At 40.3% G+C, this 13,590-nt stretch overlaps 1 protein-coding gene across 16 annotated transcripts in view; it reads right to left on the bottom strand.

The window, feature by feature from the left end:
* The window catches only part of TTLL5 (tubulin tyrosine ligase like 5), a 135,540-nt gene that overhangs the window by 64,701 nt on the left and 57,249 nt on the right, over positions 1 to 13,590 (bottom strand). For 15 of the 16 annotated variants that reach the window (XM_071809449.1, XM_071809448.1, XM_065839130.2 and 12 more), the window contains 4 exons: positions 10,153 to 10,286; positions 9,425 to 9,538; positions 8,633 to 9,043; positions 6,981 to 7,171 (listed from right to left, as the gene is read on the bottom strand). In XM_071809449.1, the coding sequence (XP_071665550.1) occupies positions 6,981 to 7,171; positions 8,633 to 9,043; positions 9,425 to 9,538; positions 10,153 to 10,286 (850 nt within the window). The remainder of the gene's footprint in view (positions 1 to 6,980; positions 7,172 to 8,632; positions 9,044 to 9,424; positions 9,539 to 10,152; positions 10,287 to 13,590) is intronic. The other variant, XM_071809457.1, reaches the window with a different exon arrangement.

The following is a 13,590-nucleotide window of genomic DNA, read 5'->3' as shown; positions in this document are numbered from 1 at the left end:
ATAATTGTTGTAGTCAGTCATCTGCAAATCCCAGTTATTTTTCCTGATTTCACTTTAGGAATGGCAACTAGAACTGAAAGCAGTTTTTCAAGGGATGACGTCTAATCAATGCCTACACAATTACATACTATTTCCTATCGTGTTCCTTAAACATGCTAATAATTTTTGGTTTTGCCTTTACTGCTTGACTTAAAACAGGTATTTCCACTAAGCTTTCCAGAAAACACTCATTTTCTGATTAATTCAAAGCTTATTACTTTAAGTGGTGAAAATTACTGCTTGTCATGTAACCAATTATTTGTAAACACTGAACTTCATCTGCCAATGTCTTGCCCAGTTAATGCAGTTGTTAAAGGTCTCTTAGCTTTTCTCATAATAATCAAGAGAATACAGATGTGCTGACAAATTACCAGGAGACAGGCTCAAGTTTAAGTTTATGGCACACATGTAGCTTCACAGCAATTGAACATCTGGATACTTGTAGCCCACATTATACTGAAGGTAACAATAAGTTACCTCATGTGGTAAACATGAGCTGCACAAGCACATGTTCTACACGGATGAACACTACAGAGTAGTTAATCTACTGTAAATTCACACCCCATATTACTTTGCAATAACCTGCTTTTATATTCATTCTTTAGGTAATAATATGCAGTCATTATCACAGAACCATGAACCTCCTCCTTTCGAATCTTTACCTTCAGCTCCATCATGTGCATTCTGTTGCTGTACAGCAACCTGGCTAGTATTTTATTTTATTTTTCTGTGTCTGGTTTGTATCTACAACAAAACTTTACCTCTCACCCAGCAGATACCTGCCTTGCTTAACAGTCCTTGCTGAAAGCTTGTCAAAAACCTTTTTGGAAGTTTGAACAAGAAGAACTAGTTCTACTAGATGCTATTTTTCTCAGTTCGAATAATTCTAATAGATCAAGACATGGACTGGGTGTTCTGTTTTTGGTTTTTTGTCTGAATTATGTTTATCTGGGTGAATCAAAATTCCATTTTGATTTCAATTTAATATATATCTGTCAGTGGATCAAGACTCGCTGCTTTAATCTACAGCAGGGGCGTCAAACTCATTTTCACTGGGGGCCGCATCAGCCTTGCAGTTGCCTTCAGAGGGCTGAATGTAATTTTAGGACTCTATAAATGTAGAAACAGGGAACTTTAGGGCCCTTATTACAAATAAGCACATTTGTTGCCTTTCTGTCCCCTATACCAGCTTTACCACTGACCACACCTTTCAGTAGGAACTTTGTCACTTCACTGTTGCGTTTCTGAACTCCTAAGTGTATACCATCCAGCCATAGAAGTCTCACAAAACATTTTTTGCCTATTTTTTCTCCTAGGAGCTAAACTTCATTATCTGGAAAGAAAATGTATCTCCTCTGTATCTGCTGTAGTGAAAAATAATGCAAAAGGAAAGACTTTATCCCAAATGAATTAATAAATTAATCTCTCAATAACATATTTAAGGAAATCTGATTTCCTGTGGCATCCCTGCGTGTCCCTCTGGCCAATAACCACGCCATTCACAAGTCTGCTCCCTATGATATCATCAAGATCTCTCCTCCCTGTGTCCCCTCAGCTTACATGCAAGAAGCAGCACATGTTGCAGCTAGTTCCAGATTAGAAGCCTGCTCACTGCTATTTACTATACGCATTCTGACCAGCAAGGCAGCAGTCCGAACAGAACAGATCTGCTGAACTCCACTCCAGCTCTCAACTGAAACATTCTCATGGGCCTTGCACTTCTATGCACTTAACATTTTTTCAAGAAACAGATAAGAACCTACTATCTTCAAGACTAATTTAGTTGAAACTTACAGAATTTGGACAGGGGCTCTCTCTTGTTTTCTTATGACCTTCTGAGCTCAGATACATCCATACTATCCTACTCAGCCATGAACTTATCAGGCTAAAGCTGAATCCTCAAAGGCACACATTTTCCATAGAGATCTCCATGTTGCTTGCTCCCAGACGTATTGGGTAGCTAGTGGAACACCTTGTTATTTTTGGATACTGTGGAATACTTTAGTTAGATGGTGAGTACTGCAAAAATCAGGCAGCATTTGAGAGAACTGTTATGAAGAGAAGTATTTAACTGTCACTGTTCGTCAAAACCTCAAAATCAGCTTTATTATTAGATTTTATATAATCACAAAAATATTCTAAATCTGTGTTTTTAAGTAAATAAAATGGACTAGAATTCCTCAGAAGGAAAAACTAACATTCATCATTAACAGGTGTAATAAAAAATAAAGATTTTTCTTAGCAGCTTCACTGTATTTATTGATGTGTAATGCTGAATATTTATCTTTCATAACCTGAGACTGTCATACTCCAATATGTCCTTAAGGCAACATCTGTCCTGCACTTACCATTAAAGACAGTTACAGAAGTTATCCAAACAGCTGCTCCTTTTCTAGTCTCAGATAGAACAATGCTGCCCCTCTTCTCTCTCCATTAATCTCTCTCTCATTGCTGCAGCTGGGCAGTAAGGCATCATAGAGTATTGCGGGGGATTAAGTAATGATTCTTATGGGTTCTAGATCAATATTTCTACTGTATAGCCCTGTGAAGGCATCCTTGTTTTGTCCATCTTCCAAGCATGAAGATGCACTGATGAAATGTTATTTGATATAACAAAAATATTTTTCAAAAATACAAATTAACAAAAGGCAACATGTTCTCTCACACTTTATGAGACAGTGTGTAAGGACTGAAAACTAACTGTACAAGGGAATGAAATCACACATCAGTAAGGCTTTACATTGCTACCATCTCCACATTCCATATTATAAGAACTGCTCACTTTATGAGTATCACTGTGAAGTTCCCATCTGGTGTTTCAGAAGTGAATGGAGGGGACTGGCAAGACAGAAAGCTGATGTAATCACAAAAATCTTGTTTTCTTAAGATGACAGATTTTAAATATCTTGTTCAAAGCTTGCCATATACTTACACTTAAAATTTTCCCTTTGAACATTGGCATTCAGCAGCCAATTAGCCTTGATAAATCAAACTGATTTAATACAGAGGGCAGAATACAAGAGTGTAAGAGAGAAAATGTGAAAGAGGTACTTTGAACATGGGTACAAAACAGTGAAGAACAGCAGGGACTGGAGAGGGACAGAGGTGGACTCCCAACCAGAATGGTAACATCATTCCAAGCACAGCTGTTGAGGCTGCATTCCTGGGAACCCCGGAGACCCACACTAGTACACAGATACCAGAAGCAGTTCTCACAAGAATGGGAATGGAAAATAAGCTTCCCAGCTGCTCTTGGAAGGAGGTAATGTATTCAGAGTACCCCCGCCCCCAAGACACAGCTGGGCACAACACAAGGAAACAAAGCCCAGACAAAGACATCCAACTCTCATGTAGAAGCTTGTGCCTTTGGAAAAGAAACACAGTCCACAGCAAGAGCAGTATTTTCTAAAGTCTCTCTTTCACACACCCCCTCCAAATCAGTAGTCCTAATCTTGCCATTAAACTTAATTAAATCCAAATACCAAGTCCCTTTCATAAGAGTCAGGTACTTTCCAACAAGGTAGGCTAACTCGGAGGTTCTGGAGCAGCTTTAAACAACTTTACTATTTGTATTACTTGGGTAAGTCATGTTCTCTTCCAAGGTTGTTTTCATGCAAATTTATTTTAGAATGCTTTTACTTTAAATGGACTTTTATGTTTCAAGTATCTTAAACAGAGGAGTGAAAAGGGGGAAAAGAACAATTCCATTTCCTGTCTAGAAATGCACAGGAAACTAGTGCCCTGTTTAACTAAATCACACTCATACAAGCCTTACCTGAAACCTTCTCTCAGTTTCCAATTACTCACTTCTCCTTCCCGTAGGAGAGTCGCCAAACACTCCCATCTCAAGTCTTTCCCGCTTTCAACCCATATCAATGTTTTTTGACTTCTCACTTCTCTCCAGCTGTTTACTAAATCCTCTCCCACATTTTCATCTACCCTCCTGCACCCATCTTCCCCGCTCCTGGTTCAGACCAAATCCTTGTCTGCCCAAATCTATAACCACACAGCACTCCGTAATAGCTTCACTGATATCTACCCTTCTGCAAATCACTTTCCAAACTGACAGCCTACTCCGTAATGCCTGAACTTCTCTTATTCATTACATCCCCCTGCTTCAAATCCACATCAATACCCAGTGGTTCAACACCAGGTGATTCCAGGTCCCTCAAAAACGAGCCCAACCGTTGCTTGGCTGCTCCAGTTTTGCCTGTACAGGCACTTACTGCCAGACTATTACTCCTTTATGCTATGCTGCCTGGTACCTCTTGTTACCCTTCATTGTCACAGCAGCCTTGTCTGCCCACAGAACTAAAATCCTTGATCCGTGTTGCAAGACAGGCTTTAAAAGCCATGGTGGATTTAAAAAAAAAAAAAAAATTAGAATTATTCTTAGATGATGGAAGAGCAGAATTTGTCCAAGGAAAAAAAAAAGGCACAAGTAGTAGCAGTATGCTTCAGCCATGTTCTTTTGGGCCTTAAATTCACATCTGAACCTTCCAAAACATCACTGTTTCAGACATGATTAAAATAATAGTCTCAGCTGAGAAATTACTATATGACATAAAATCAGTACTGAAGAATCAGATTGCTTTAAAAGAAAAGCTGTCCTCGACTAAACCATCCACATTTTCATATTAAGCAAGCTTCATATTTCATCTCCAAAGGGATCATTGTAGAAATATGACCTCAAGAATCACAGTAGAGAGCAGATGTCTACAACTGAATGGACACGGGCTCACAAAAGAAATTCATTGTCAGAGCTCCGGTTCTAAACCTTTCATTGACTTCTGAATCCCTTTCCACACGGATCTTTTTCATAATGACAGAAACCACTAAGACACAACCCAACCCATGTTTCTGTATTTCACTACAGAAGCAAAGCCTGTACATACACTGTGTAGCTGAATACAAAATATATCAAGGTCACTCAGAAAATCTACATTGCATGCCAGGAGCTGAAGTCTTTATTGTTTGCTTGTCAGGAAAAAGGGAATTGGCACCTTCATTTTCCTATACATTTCTCACCTCTTCTGTGGGGAAGTATCTTGGGAGAACCCAGATGCAAAAAGCAATGCAGACGTTTACCACAACCAACACATTTCCAGAGCCACCACTGCACTTCATGGCCAATTTCAGACTGCAGTATACCTACACCAACTGACTCAGTGGCTAAACAGCTTTCAGACACCACCACACAATCACGAGTGTGCGCTCCTCTGTCCCCCTGCACAGCCATGCTCAGGAAGCTGCACAGCCCTTCCCATGTAGATCTTTGTGAATTCCCATCTGCATTCCCTCTTCTGTACTTCCAAATTTAACTAGCAGAAAGTAGCTATGGTTGGAATACATAAGTTTAAAAATCATCTAATAGCTATATAAATGGCACCAAGAGGACAACTTGCATTATCTTGACAGACCTAAGAAATCACAGCAGTTGGAGCTGAGTGGGAAATGAGTGAATTTAGGGAGAAAGTCTAAGAATTTATTTTTAAGAATTCTTTTCTGAAAAGACTAGAATGAAATAGATGCATTTCAATTTTTCCCCAACAGTTGTTTAGATACTAATTTTTATCCAGGGAGGCAGTTTCCATCCTACATTTAGCTTTCAACAAATCAGCATTTCCTGAACAAATTTTTTTAACAGTTTTACTGACAAAGTTTAACTTCAAAAAGCTGAATTCTGATTTCAATAAGAAAACCAGACTGACAGCTCTGAATGTTACTGGACAAGCAAATAAGCTTCTCCTGATGTTCCCCAAACCATTTCAAGCTTTGAAAGATTGAATTATTTAAGTAGGGTCTGGCCTGACACAAGATCAGGCCTCAGCACCACAGGTGTATTCAGTGCTCACATTCTTTGCTGAGTCCATCAACAAGAAGGTGCTTTGTTTTTGTGATTTATCCTTTAAAGTTCAAGACCTATCTGCAAAGATCAGAGTGCCTGTGTTAGTTCTGCAACTGCCCAGACTGCATCAAAACCTTGAACTAAATTTAGAAGGGTCCAAAATTGTATTCAGTTTTCTAGAGTTACAAATGCACCCCATCTTCTGAAAAAGACATATTGCCAATCACCTAACCAGATATTCAAAATCCAGACATAACAATAAAATTGAATGAAGCAAAAAGAAGCAAATAGCAGCAGTTATTTCACCTATTAAGCATGCCTCAGAAAACTTAACAAAACATCACTTTTAAACCAGTAATTCCAGAATCGAAGTATCAGAGGGAAGATACTTAGATTGTTTGGCCTTAGCAGGGAAGGGAAAAACTAATTTCCAAGGCAAAGTGTCTATCCTGGAGAACCTCAAGTTGGCAGCTTCATTAACTGAGAAGTGTCCAGCTTGAACACCTTTGATGACCACAGCTACAGCGTATCATAAAGAAGAAAAATTAATACCTGTGTAAACATTTAGGACATAACTCAAAAAGAAATAGGAAACTAAGTGGAATTCCACCAGAAGCCAATGTAAATTTGATATATACCACCATGTTTAGCAAAAGGATAATCATATCCCATAATAGTAAGTACTTCAGTATGTCATTACAATGCTATCGGAATATAGAATTTACATCGGAACCTATTGTGACGACTTCCATTCCCAGCACTGTGATGACACACTGGAGGAATGAGGAAGTAAGTCTCATGGAAGCACAAATCTGACAAGACTTGGTTTTAATGTTTAGTAAGACCATTTGGTGTTTCATAACATTTTCTAATCCTCTGCCCAGTCTTGCTTGTATAAAAGCACCTTAGCAATGTTCTTGTAATCTCATAGAAAATAAAATTCTTGTTGCTGTAAACACTTCAAAACAGCAATATGACAAAAATAAATTTTTATGAGATTTCCAGCACACTTCATACCAGCCCAGTGCTGACACAGAAGCCTGTGACAGACTAATCTCTTGTCACAGGGTCTCTGGCTTTACTGCTTACATACCTGCCGTGTAAGGAGACTGATGTGGCTTGGTGGGGAATACTGACAGGCTGCGTGTTTTTCTGCCAGATGCTGCAGTTCTGCTGCTACCATACTGTGGCTGTAATGTTTGCCCTTGGAAGAAGTATCTTCTGCATCTTTGTGAGTCCTGGTTGAGCCCACACGCTGCCCAGTTGGACTGCAGTGGCATGAACCTACCAAATAAACATTTGGATATGCTTAGCGAGTGGTATGCCAGACTCTCTCAGCCTGCTGATCACAGAGATACAAAGCAGGTATTATATTTTATGCAGATTTGAGGGAGAAGACAGCCTTCCATTCTACATGGGTATTGCCTATGTGAGCTTTTGTCAATGCCAAACTCATATTCTCTTTATCATAATGTATGTAATGGTAAACAATTCTAGAGAATATTGGTTGCTGTTACCTACGCTAAATCTGCAATGTTTTTGCTTAAAAAAAAAAAAAAAAAAAGATTCCTTTGAATACACTACTCAGTTGGGAAGTCAGATTTCAATGCTAGAAAGGTTGTCTATATATATATATATGTGGCAACTGTAGTATCAATATATATACAGCAACTGTAGTGAACATGTGCTGACCCTGACATATAACCTAAAGCAAATGTATACCACCATTAATAAAAATATATATTTTATCAGGACCACAGCTGTTAGCCTGTGTGCGGTTCCCAAAACTTTCCTAATAGATTACAGTCTGCATCTATAAATTCCTACATTTCCATCTACCCTTCAGATTCCTTATACTCTGAAGTTGCACTGTTCAACTATGTTCTACTCCAGCACGGTAAATGAGCGGTCTTGTTTTTAAGATAGTCTTGTATATGGCAATGCTGAAAGGTTCTAGAGAATGAGATACAGTAATGATTCACTTAACACACCTTTAAGTATTTAACAAATATGGGGTTCCATTAAAGGAACAGAACAACACAGAACTGAGAACAGCACACAGACTGAGACAGGACCTCTGCTAACATAAACTACTTTAAAAATCACTGAAGATAAAGAAGAGATTAGTAATACAATCATATGAAAACATATAATACTTCATTTCCCAGCTCTTTCTGAACAAGTTCAAAGGCTGACTTCAAAGTTTGAGGCTACGGGAGACCTCCTTGCTGTCTACAACTACCTGAAAGGAGGTTGTAGCATGGAAGGTGTTGGTCTCTTCTCCCAAGTAACAAGCAATAGGACAAAAGGAAATGGCTTCAAGTTGCGCCAGGAGAGGTTTAGATGGAATATTAGGAAAAATTTCTTCACCAAAAGGGTTGTCAGGCATTGGAGCAGGGTGCCCAGGGAAGTGGTTGAGTCACCATCTCTGGAGGTATTTAAAAGATATGTAGAGACAGTGCTTAGGGGCATGGTTTAGTGGTGGACTTGGCAGTGGTTAATAGTTGGACTCAATGCATCTTAATGGTCTTTTCCAACCTAAATGATTCTATGATTACCTGTTCAATAAAAGGGCATCTTTGTTAAACAAGGCCTGCTTCCTGTACTCATCCTTTCCATGAAAAATTTGGCACCATTCAACAAGACTCATAATAATAGAAGTGTAAAATTTGTACCTAGTCCAGATCAAAAATTATACAATTCTATACCAAACTAACAGGTTATTATGCATCCCAGAACACTCACCTACTTTTGCAGAGGATGGTCGGGACAATCTTTGGCTGTAGACCTGAGCAGCTCTCTGAAAAGACGAGAATGGGCCAATGGTGTAGCTACCAGAATGACAATGATGTAACCCTGTAAAGCCAGAAGCCCCACTGGACACTGGGTTTGTGAAAGTCGAAGAGTTGTCAGGAGCTGTACTCTGCAAGGAGGGCGGCACAGATTGGGACTGAATCAGCCTGGGACCAACTGGAGGAGCTGGCAATGAATGGTGACCAGGCAATTGAGAATTTTCAGAGGCCGCAGACTGAGCTGGTATCCAGGAACTGGTACTTCTCTGCAACGTGGCACCAGAAACAGACGAAGGAGCACTAGGAGGGTCACATTGACGTAATTTCACTTCAGCATTTAAGGAGAAGGTGGGTCCTTCTGAAACTACACAAAGATAATGAGCACACTGAGAAAAAGGTGCTTTCAGGTCCTTCAGACAATATCAGTACACCAAAGACGTCTCTACTCAGACACACTGAAGTCAAAATGACCTCATCTACCAGCAAAGACAAGAAGAGCCTCTACATGATGAGCATCCTCTTTCAAGAGCTTCCCCCACAGAAGAGCAGCTAATTCTTTCATACTGCTCACTCTACAGTATCTTATCTTGGGTTTAAAAGAAAAACCTGTAGAACCTTCCCCAAAATTGGGCATTTGAATCCCTCAATTTGAATTCAAAGGTTACAACCTTTGTATAAACAGTATTAAAAACAGTATTTGCATTCAGTATTTTTTCTTGGTGATGATTTAAGCCAGCTCACTTACAGGTTGATTTAACTTCTTTGGGTTTATAGCCTTTTAATGCTCCTTCTGCAGGCAGATCCACAACTGAACTTTTGGGCTGATCACCTTTTATTTTTTTCACCATCTCAAGTTGCTCTATAACCAAATCAAGGAGTTAGGAATTAGATCAATGTAAACTGTGACATCATTAGAACAGGACTGCAACATTTAAACCTTGTTACAATGCACTTTCTTGCTAATGTTTACTGTAGACCATGCAACTCTATTGATCACAATTGTGCTGTCACGTACAGTAGCATGGACTACTAGATATGTATGGCTGGCATGGCACTTTCTTTCATGGAACACTTAATTAGGCTCAAGTATATGGAGTCTGCCCTCCAATGGGTAGGCTCACTGTAGGCAGCACAATTTAAAGTGCCTGGATTTCTCTCATCCCTTATTTTGATTTTGGGATTCTCTGTTCATTTCAAATCTCAGTGCCTTCAGTTTGCACACTCATCTTTAGTCATGAGACACCTTATCTAGTTCCTTATGAATGCTACTCCAGATTCATTCTATTTCATTTCAGGCAAGGGTAGCAGGAGTGCGGTTACACTAGTCTACATATATACATGCATATATATATATATTTATAATGAAAACCCAAGAAAGCTGAATAACATTCTGGAGAGGGTTATTCTCTTTCCATAGACTAAAGTTAAACTGGATTTGCCCGGGCATCATCATCTCAGAACTGCAACACTTACCCCCTTGAGGCTGTTTCTCTAACTGCTTACTGGTGTTGCTGGGTTTTGTGCTTGTGGAGTTTGTTCCTAGGAAGACACTTGCTGACTTATTTTTGCGTGTGTAAAACGTCAGCACTTTCACCAGGTCATTTTCACTACAATAACAAATAAGAATGGACATGCGTGAGGATTCTAAGCTTTTCTCAGTTCATGTAACAATCAAAGACAAGAAACGATAGAGAGACTGAAGGAAAAAAAGGAGAGGCCAGGCAAGCTAATGTTTTGCTCAGTTCTGTAGGGTAAGAACAGAAGGAAATAAACATGCCTTGGTTAAACCTGAGATTCCCACTGAAATGCCATTTTTTTATGCAGTAGAAAGTCCAAGGCATTTAGGAGTCTTCCCAGGATAAATAAAGAGGAAGTGAAAAGTCCAAACATATTTCTGAGATCAGCTCAACAGGAGAGATTCAGTTCACAGCTACATTTGTGAATCTTCCCCAGGTATTCTCTAGAACAGGCAGCTATCTTGTTCAGAGAAATCAGCTCAGTCTGCATTTGAGAGTCATCATCAGTAGTTTCAATTCAGCAGTGGGAAGAGAAGAGGAAAGAGAAGGGAAGAGCTTGTTAATTAGCCAAAACTGCAGGACAAACAAACAGAGCAGTCAATATTTTGTGAATCTCATAAAATTTGAACACGTTTCTCATTTTCTTTACAAGAAGAGAGTTTAATTGCCCCAATAAGGATGCTGTCTACCTTGACTTCAGCAAGGCTTTTGACAACATCTCTCACAACATCCTCATAGGCAAGCTCAGGACGTGCAGGCTGGATAAACGCACAGTGAGATGGATCATGAACTGGCTGGATGGCAGAGCTCAGAAGGTTGTGATCAATAGTGAAGAGTCTGGTTGGAGGTCTGTAGTTAGTGGGGCTCCCCAGGGGTCAGTGTTAGGTGCAGTCTTGTTCAACCTGTTCATCAATGACCTGCATGCAGAGACGGAGTGCACCCACAGCTAGTTTGCTGATGATACCAAACTGGGAGGAAGGGTTGACACAGCAGAAGGCTGTGCTGCCATTCAGTGAGACCTGGACAGGCTGGAGGACTGGGCAGAGAAGAACCTAATAAAGTTCAACAAGGGTAAGTGTAGGGTCCTGCACGTGGGGAGGAATAACCCCAGGCACCAGTACAGGTTAGGAGTGGACCTTCTGGAAAACAGCATGGCAGAGAAGGATTTGGGAGTTCTGGCCTACAACAGGTTGACCATGAGTCCACAATGAGCCCTTGTGATCAAGAAAGTCAATGATATCCCGGGACGCATTGGGAAAAAAGTGTGACCAGCAGGCCAAGGGAGGTTCTCCTCCCCCTCTACTCTGCCCTGGTGAGGCCACATCTGGAGTCCTGCGTCCAGTTCTGGGCTCCCCAGTTGAAAAAGGACAAGGAATTACTGGAAGGAGTGCAGCAGAGGACTATGACGATGATTAGGGGCCTAGAACACCGTTCTTATACGGAGAGACAGAGAGCTGGGTCTGTTCAGCCTGGAGAAGAGAAGGAGGAGAGGGGAATCTCATCAATGTTTATAAATATCTTAAGGGTGGATGTCAAGAGGATGGGACCAGACTCCTTTCAGTGGTGCCAACGATAGGATGACAGGCAACAGGCACAGACTGAAACACAGTAGGTTCCATCTGAGTATGAGGAGAAACTTCTTTACTTTGAGGGTGCCAGAGCACTGGAACAGGCTGCCCAGAGAGGTTGTGGAGTCTCCTCCTCTGGAGACATTCAAAACCTGCCTGGACACATCCCTGCACAATCTAGGTGCACCTGCTTTAGCAGGTGGGTTGGACTAGATTATCTCCAGGGGTCCCTTCCAACCCCAACCATTCTGTGATTCTATGTCCTAATCATCTCATGGTCCCAAAACAGTATCAGTTACTTGGCCATTCATATTAGAGCTTGTGCAAGCTGTAATTCTAATTGTTTTGGTATCTGATAATCCCATATGCTTTCTTTTTGCTTTTTGGTGTTGCCTCAGGATCAGTGAGTGGATATATGGCAGAGCAAACACCAAAAGCAAGAAGTATACTGTCAGGAACACTACAAGAAAACCTACTACACGAATACAAATTTGCATAGTCAAAGCAGTTATAGTCCTTCAAAATGTCCCTTACATATCAAATTTGTATTTGTCTTAGCTAGCCTGAGCTTTGGTAAAACCAATGTCTAAAGCTGATCCCACTGGAGCTTGCACCTTCAGTGCATGCTGCAAAGTTCACCTTTTCTCCCAAACAAATGAGAACAGAGGTGTAGAGAATGAAAAATTTTGGGTGAAAAGGTGCTTTAAGCTTTTAAGTAAATTTACCAACATAAGTATATACTTTTACATTGCACTGAGGATGTTTAGGAGCAATGGCTGTAGGATATGTTTAACTAAACCCAAAGCCATCCATGTGACATCAGAGTCAATGAAACAATCCCAATTATTAAGTGGCAACATTTGTTATCCATTTTCTCCAGTGCTGCATTCACTGTACTGCAGAACACACATGCAAAGTGGAGATCTGTCTCCTTTGCTTGGCTCCAAATGACTAGCTCACTGATTTAAGCTTTAAGCACAGCACAAAGTAGTGTCAGATATCAGGGTTTTCAAACATTATCTGGTACTTCTTAAGAAGCATAAAGATCATCACTAGAAATTGTCTGATCATTGGCAAACTGGTTTTTGCTGTTCTTTATCACTTCGGCAGGTGATTCAGTAAAAAAATCTCCAGCCCCAGCCTAGACTACGCATCAGGCCAGGATGGCATGGTAGCCAATAACATGGAAACAGGAGAGTATGCAGTTTGGCCCCAAACAGACAGCTCTTAGCATTTCCAGCAAAAAGCAAAATGACCTGCTCGAGGAGGCAACAGACATTTTAGCAGCCAGAGATGTCAGAGAACCACAAGCATGCTGTGGGCCCATGTAATTTGCATTTCTAGTGACAGCAGTAGATGCTAAGGTACATGGCAGTCAGACATCTTGAGTATCATTCTTCTATACAACTATCTGAAAAACAGTGAGATTTTTCTTGAAGTCTGTAAATCTGTTCCAGTATTGACTTCATCAATTATATTAGCAAATTGTAAAGGTCATTGTTTTCATGACAATGTAACATCAGAAGAGATTGTAAAGCCTCCTGAACTTAGTTAAGAAGCCTCAGCTATCACCTGCTTCTTATCAGTCAATAAGAGTGTTATCAACACAGAGAAAAAGAAAGAACAGTTTTGTAAATGATCATGAAAAAGCAGCAGTGACTGTCAACCTTCCCAGAGAAAAGAGAAGGGCATTACTAGTGAAGGTGACCTCTATCTGCCCAGATATTGAAAGGGGTCCTTGCCCATATAGGCATGTCATATATGAGTCAAATAAAGGCGTCAAAAGGTATTTGGTTTCTTGCTCAAGAATCTGAGACTTTGAGGAC

The sequence above is a fragment of the Patagioenas fasciata genome, chromosome 5 (assembly GCF_037038585.1).
Source record: "Patagioenas fasciata isolate bPatFas1 chromosome 5, bPatFas1.hap1, whole genome shotgun sequence".
NCBI lineage: Eukaryota > Metazoa > Chordata > Aves > Columbiformes > Columbidae > Patagioenas > Patagioenas fasciata.
Note: the sequence above shows the minus strand (reverse complement) of the source record. Positions and strands in the feature narration are given on the sequence as shown.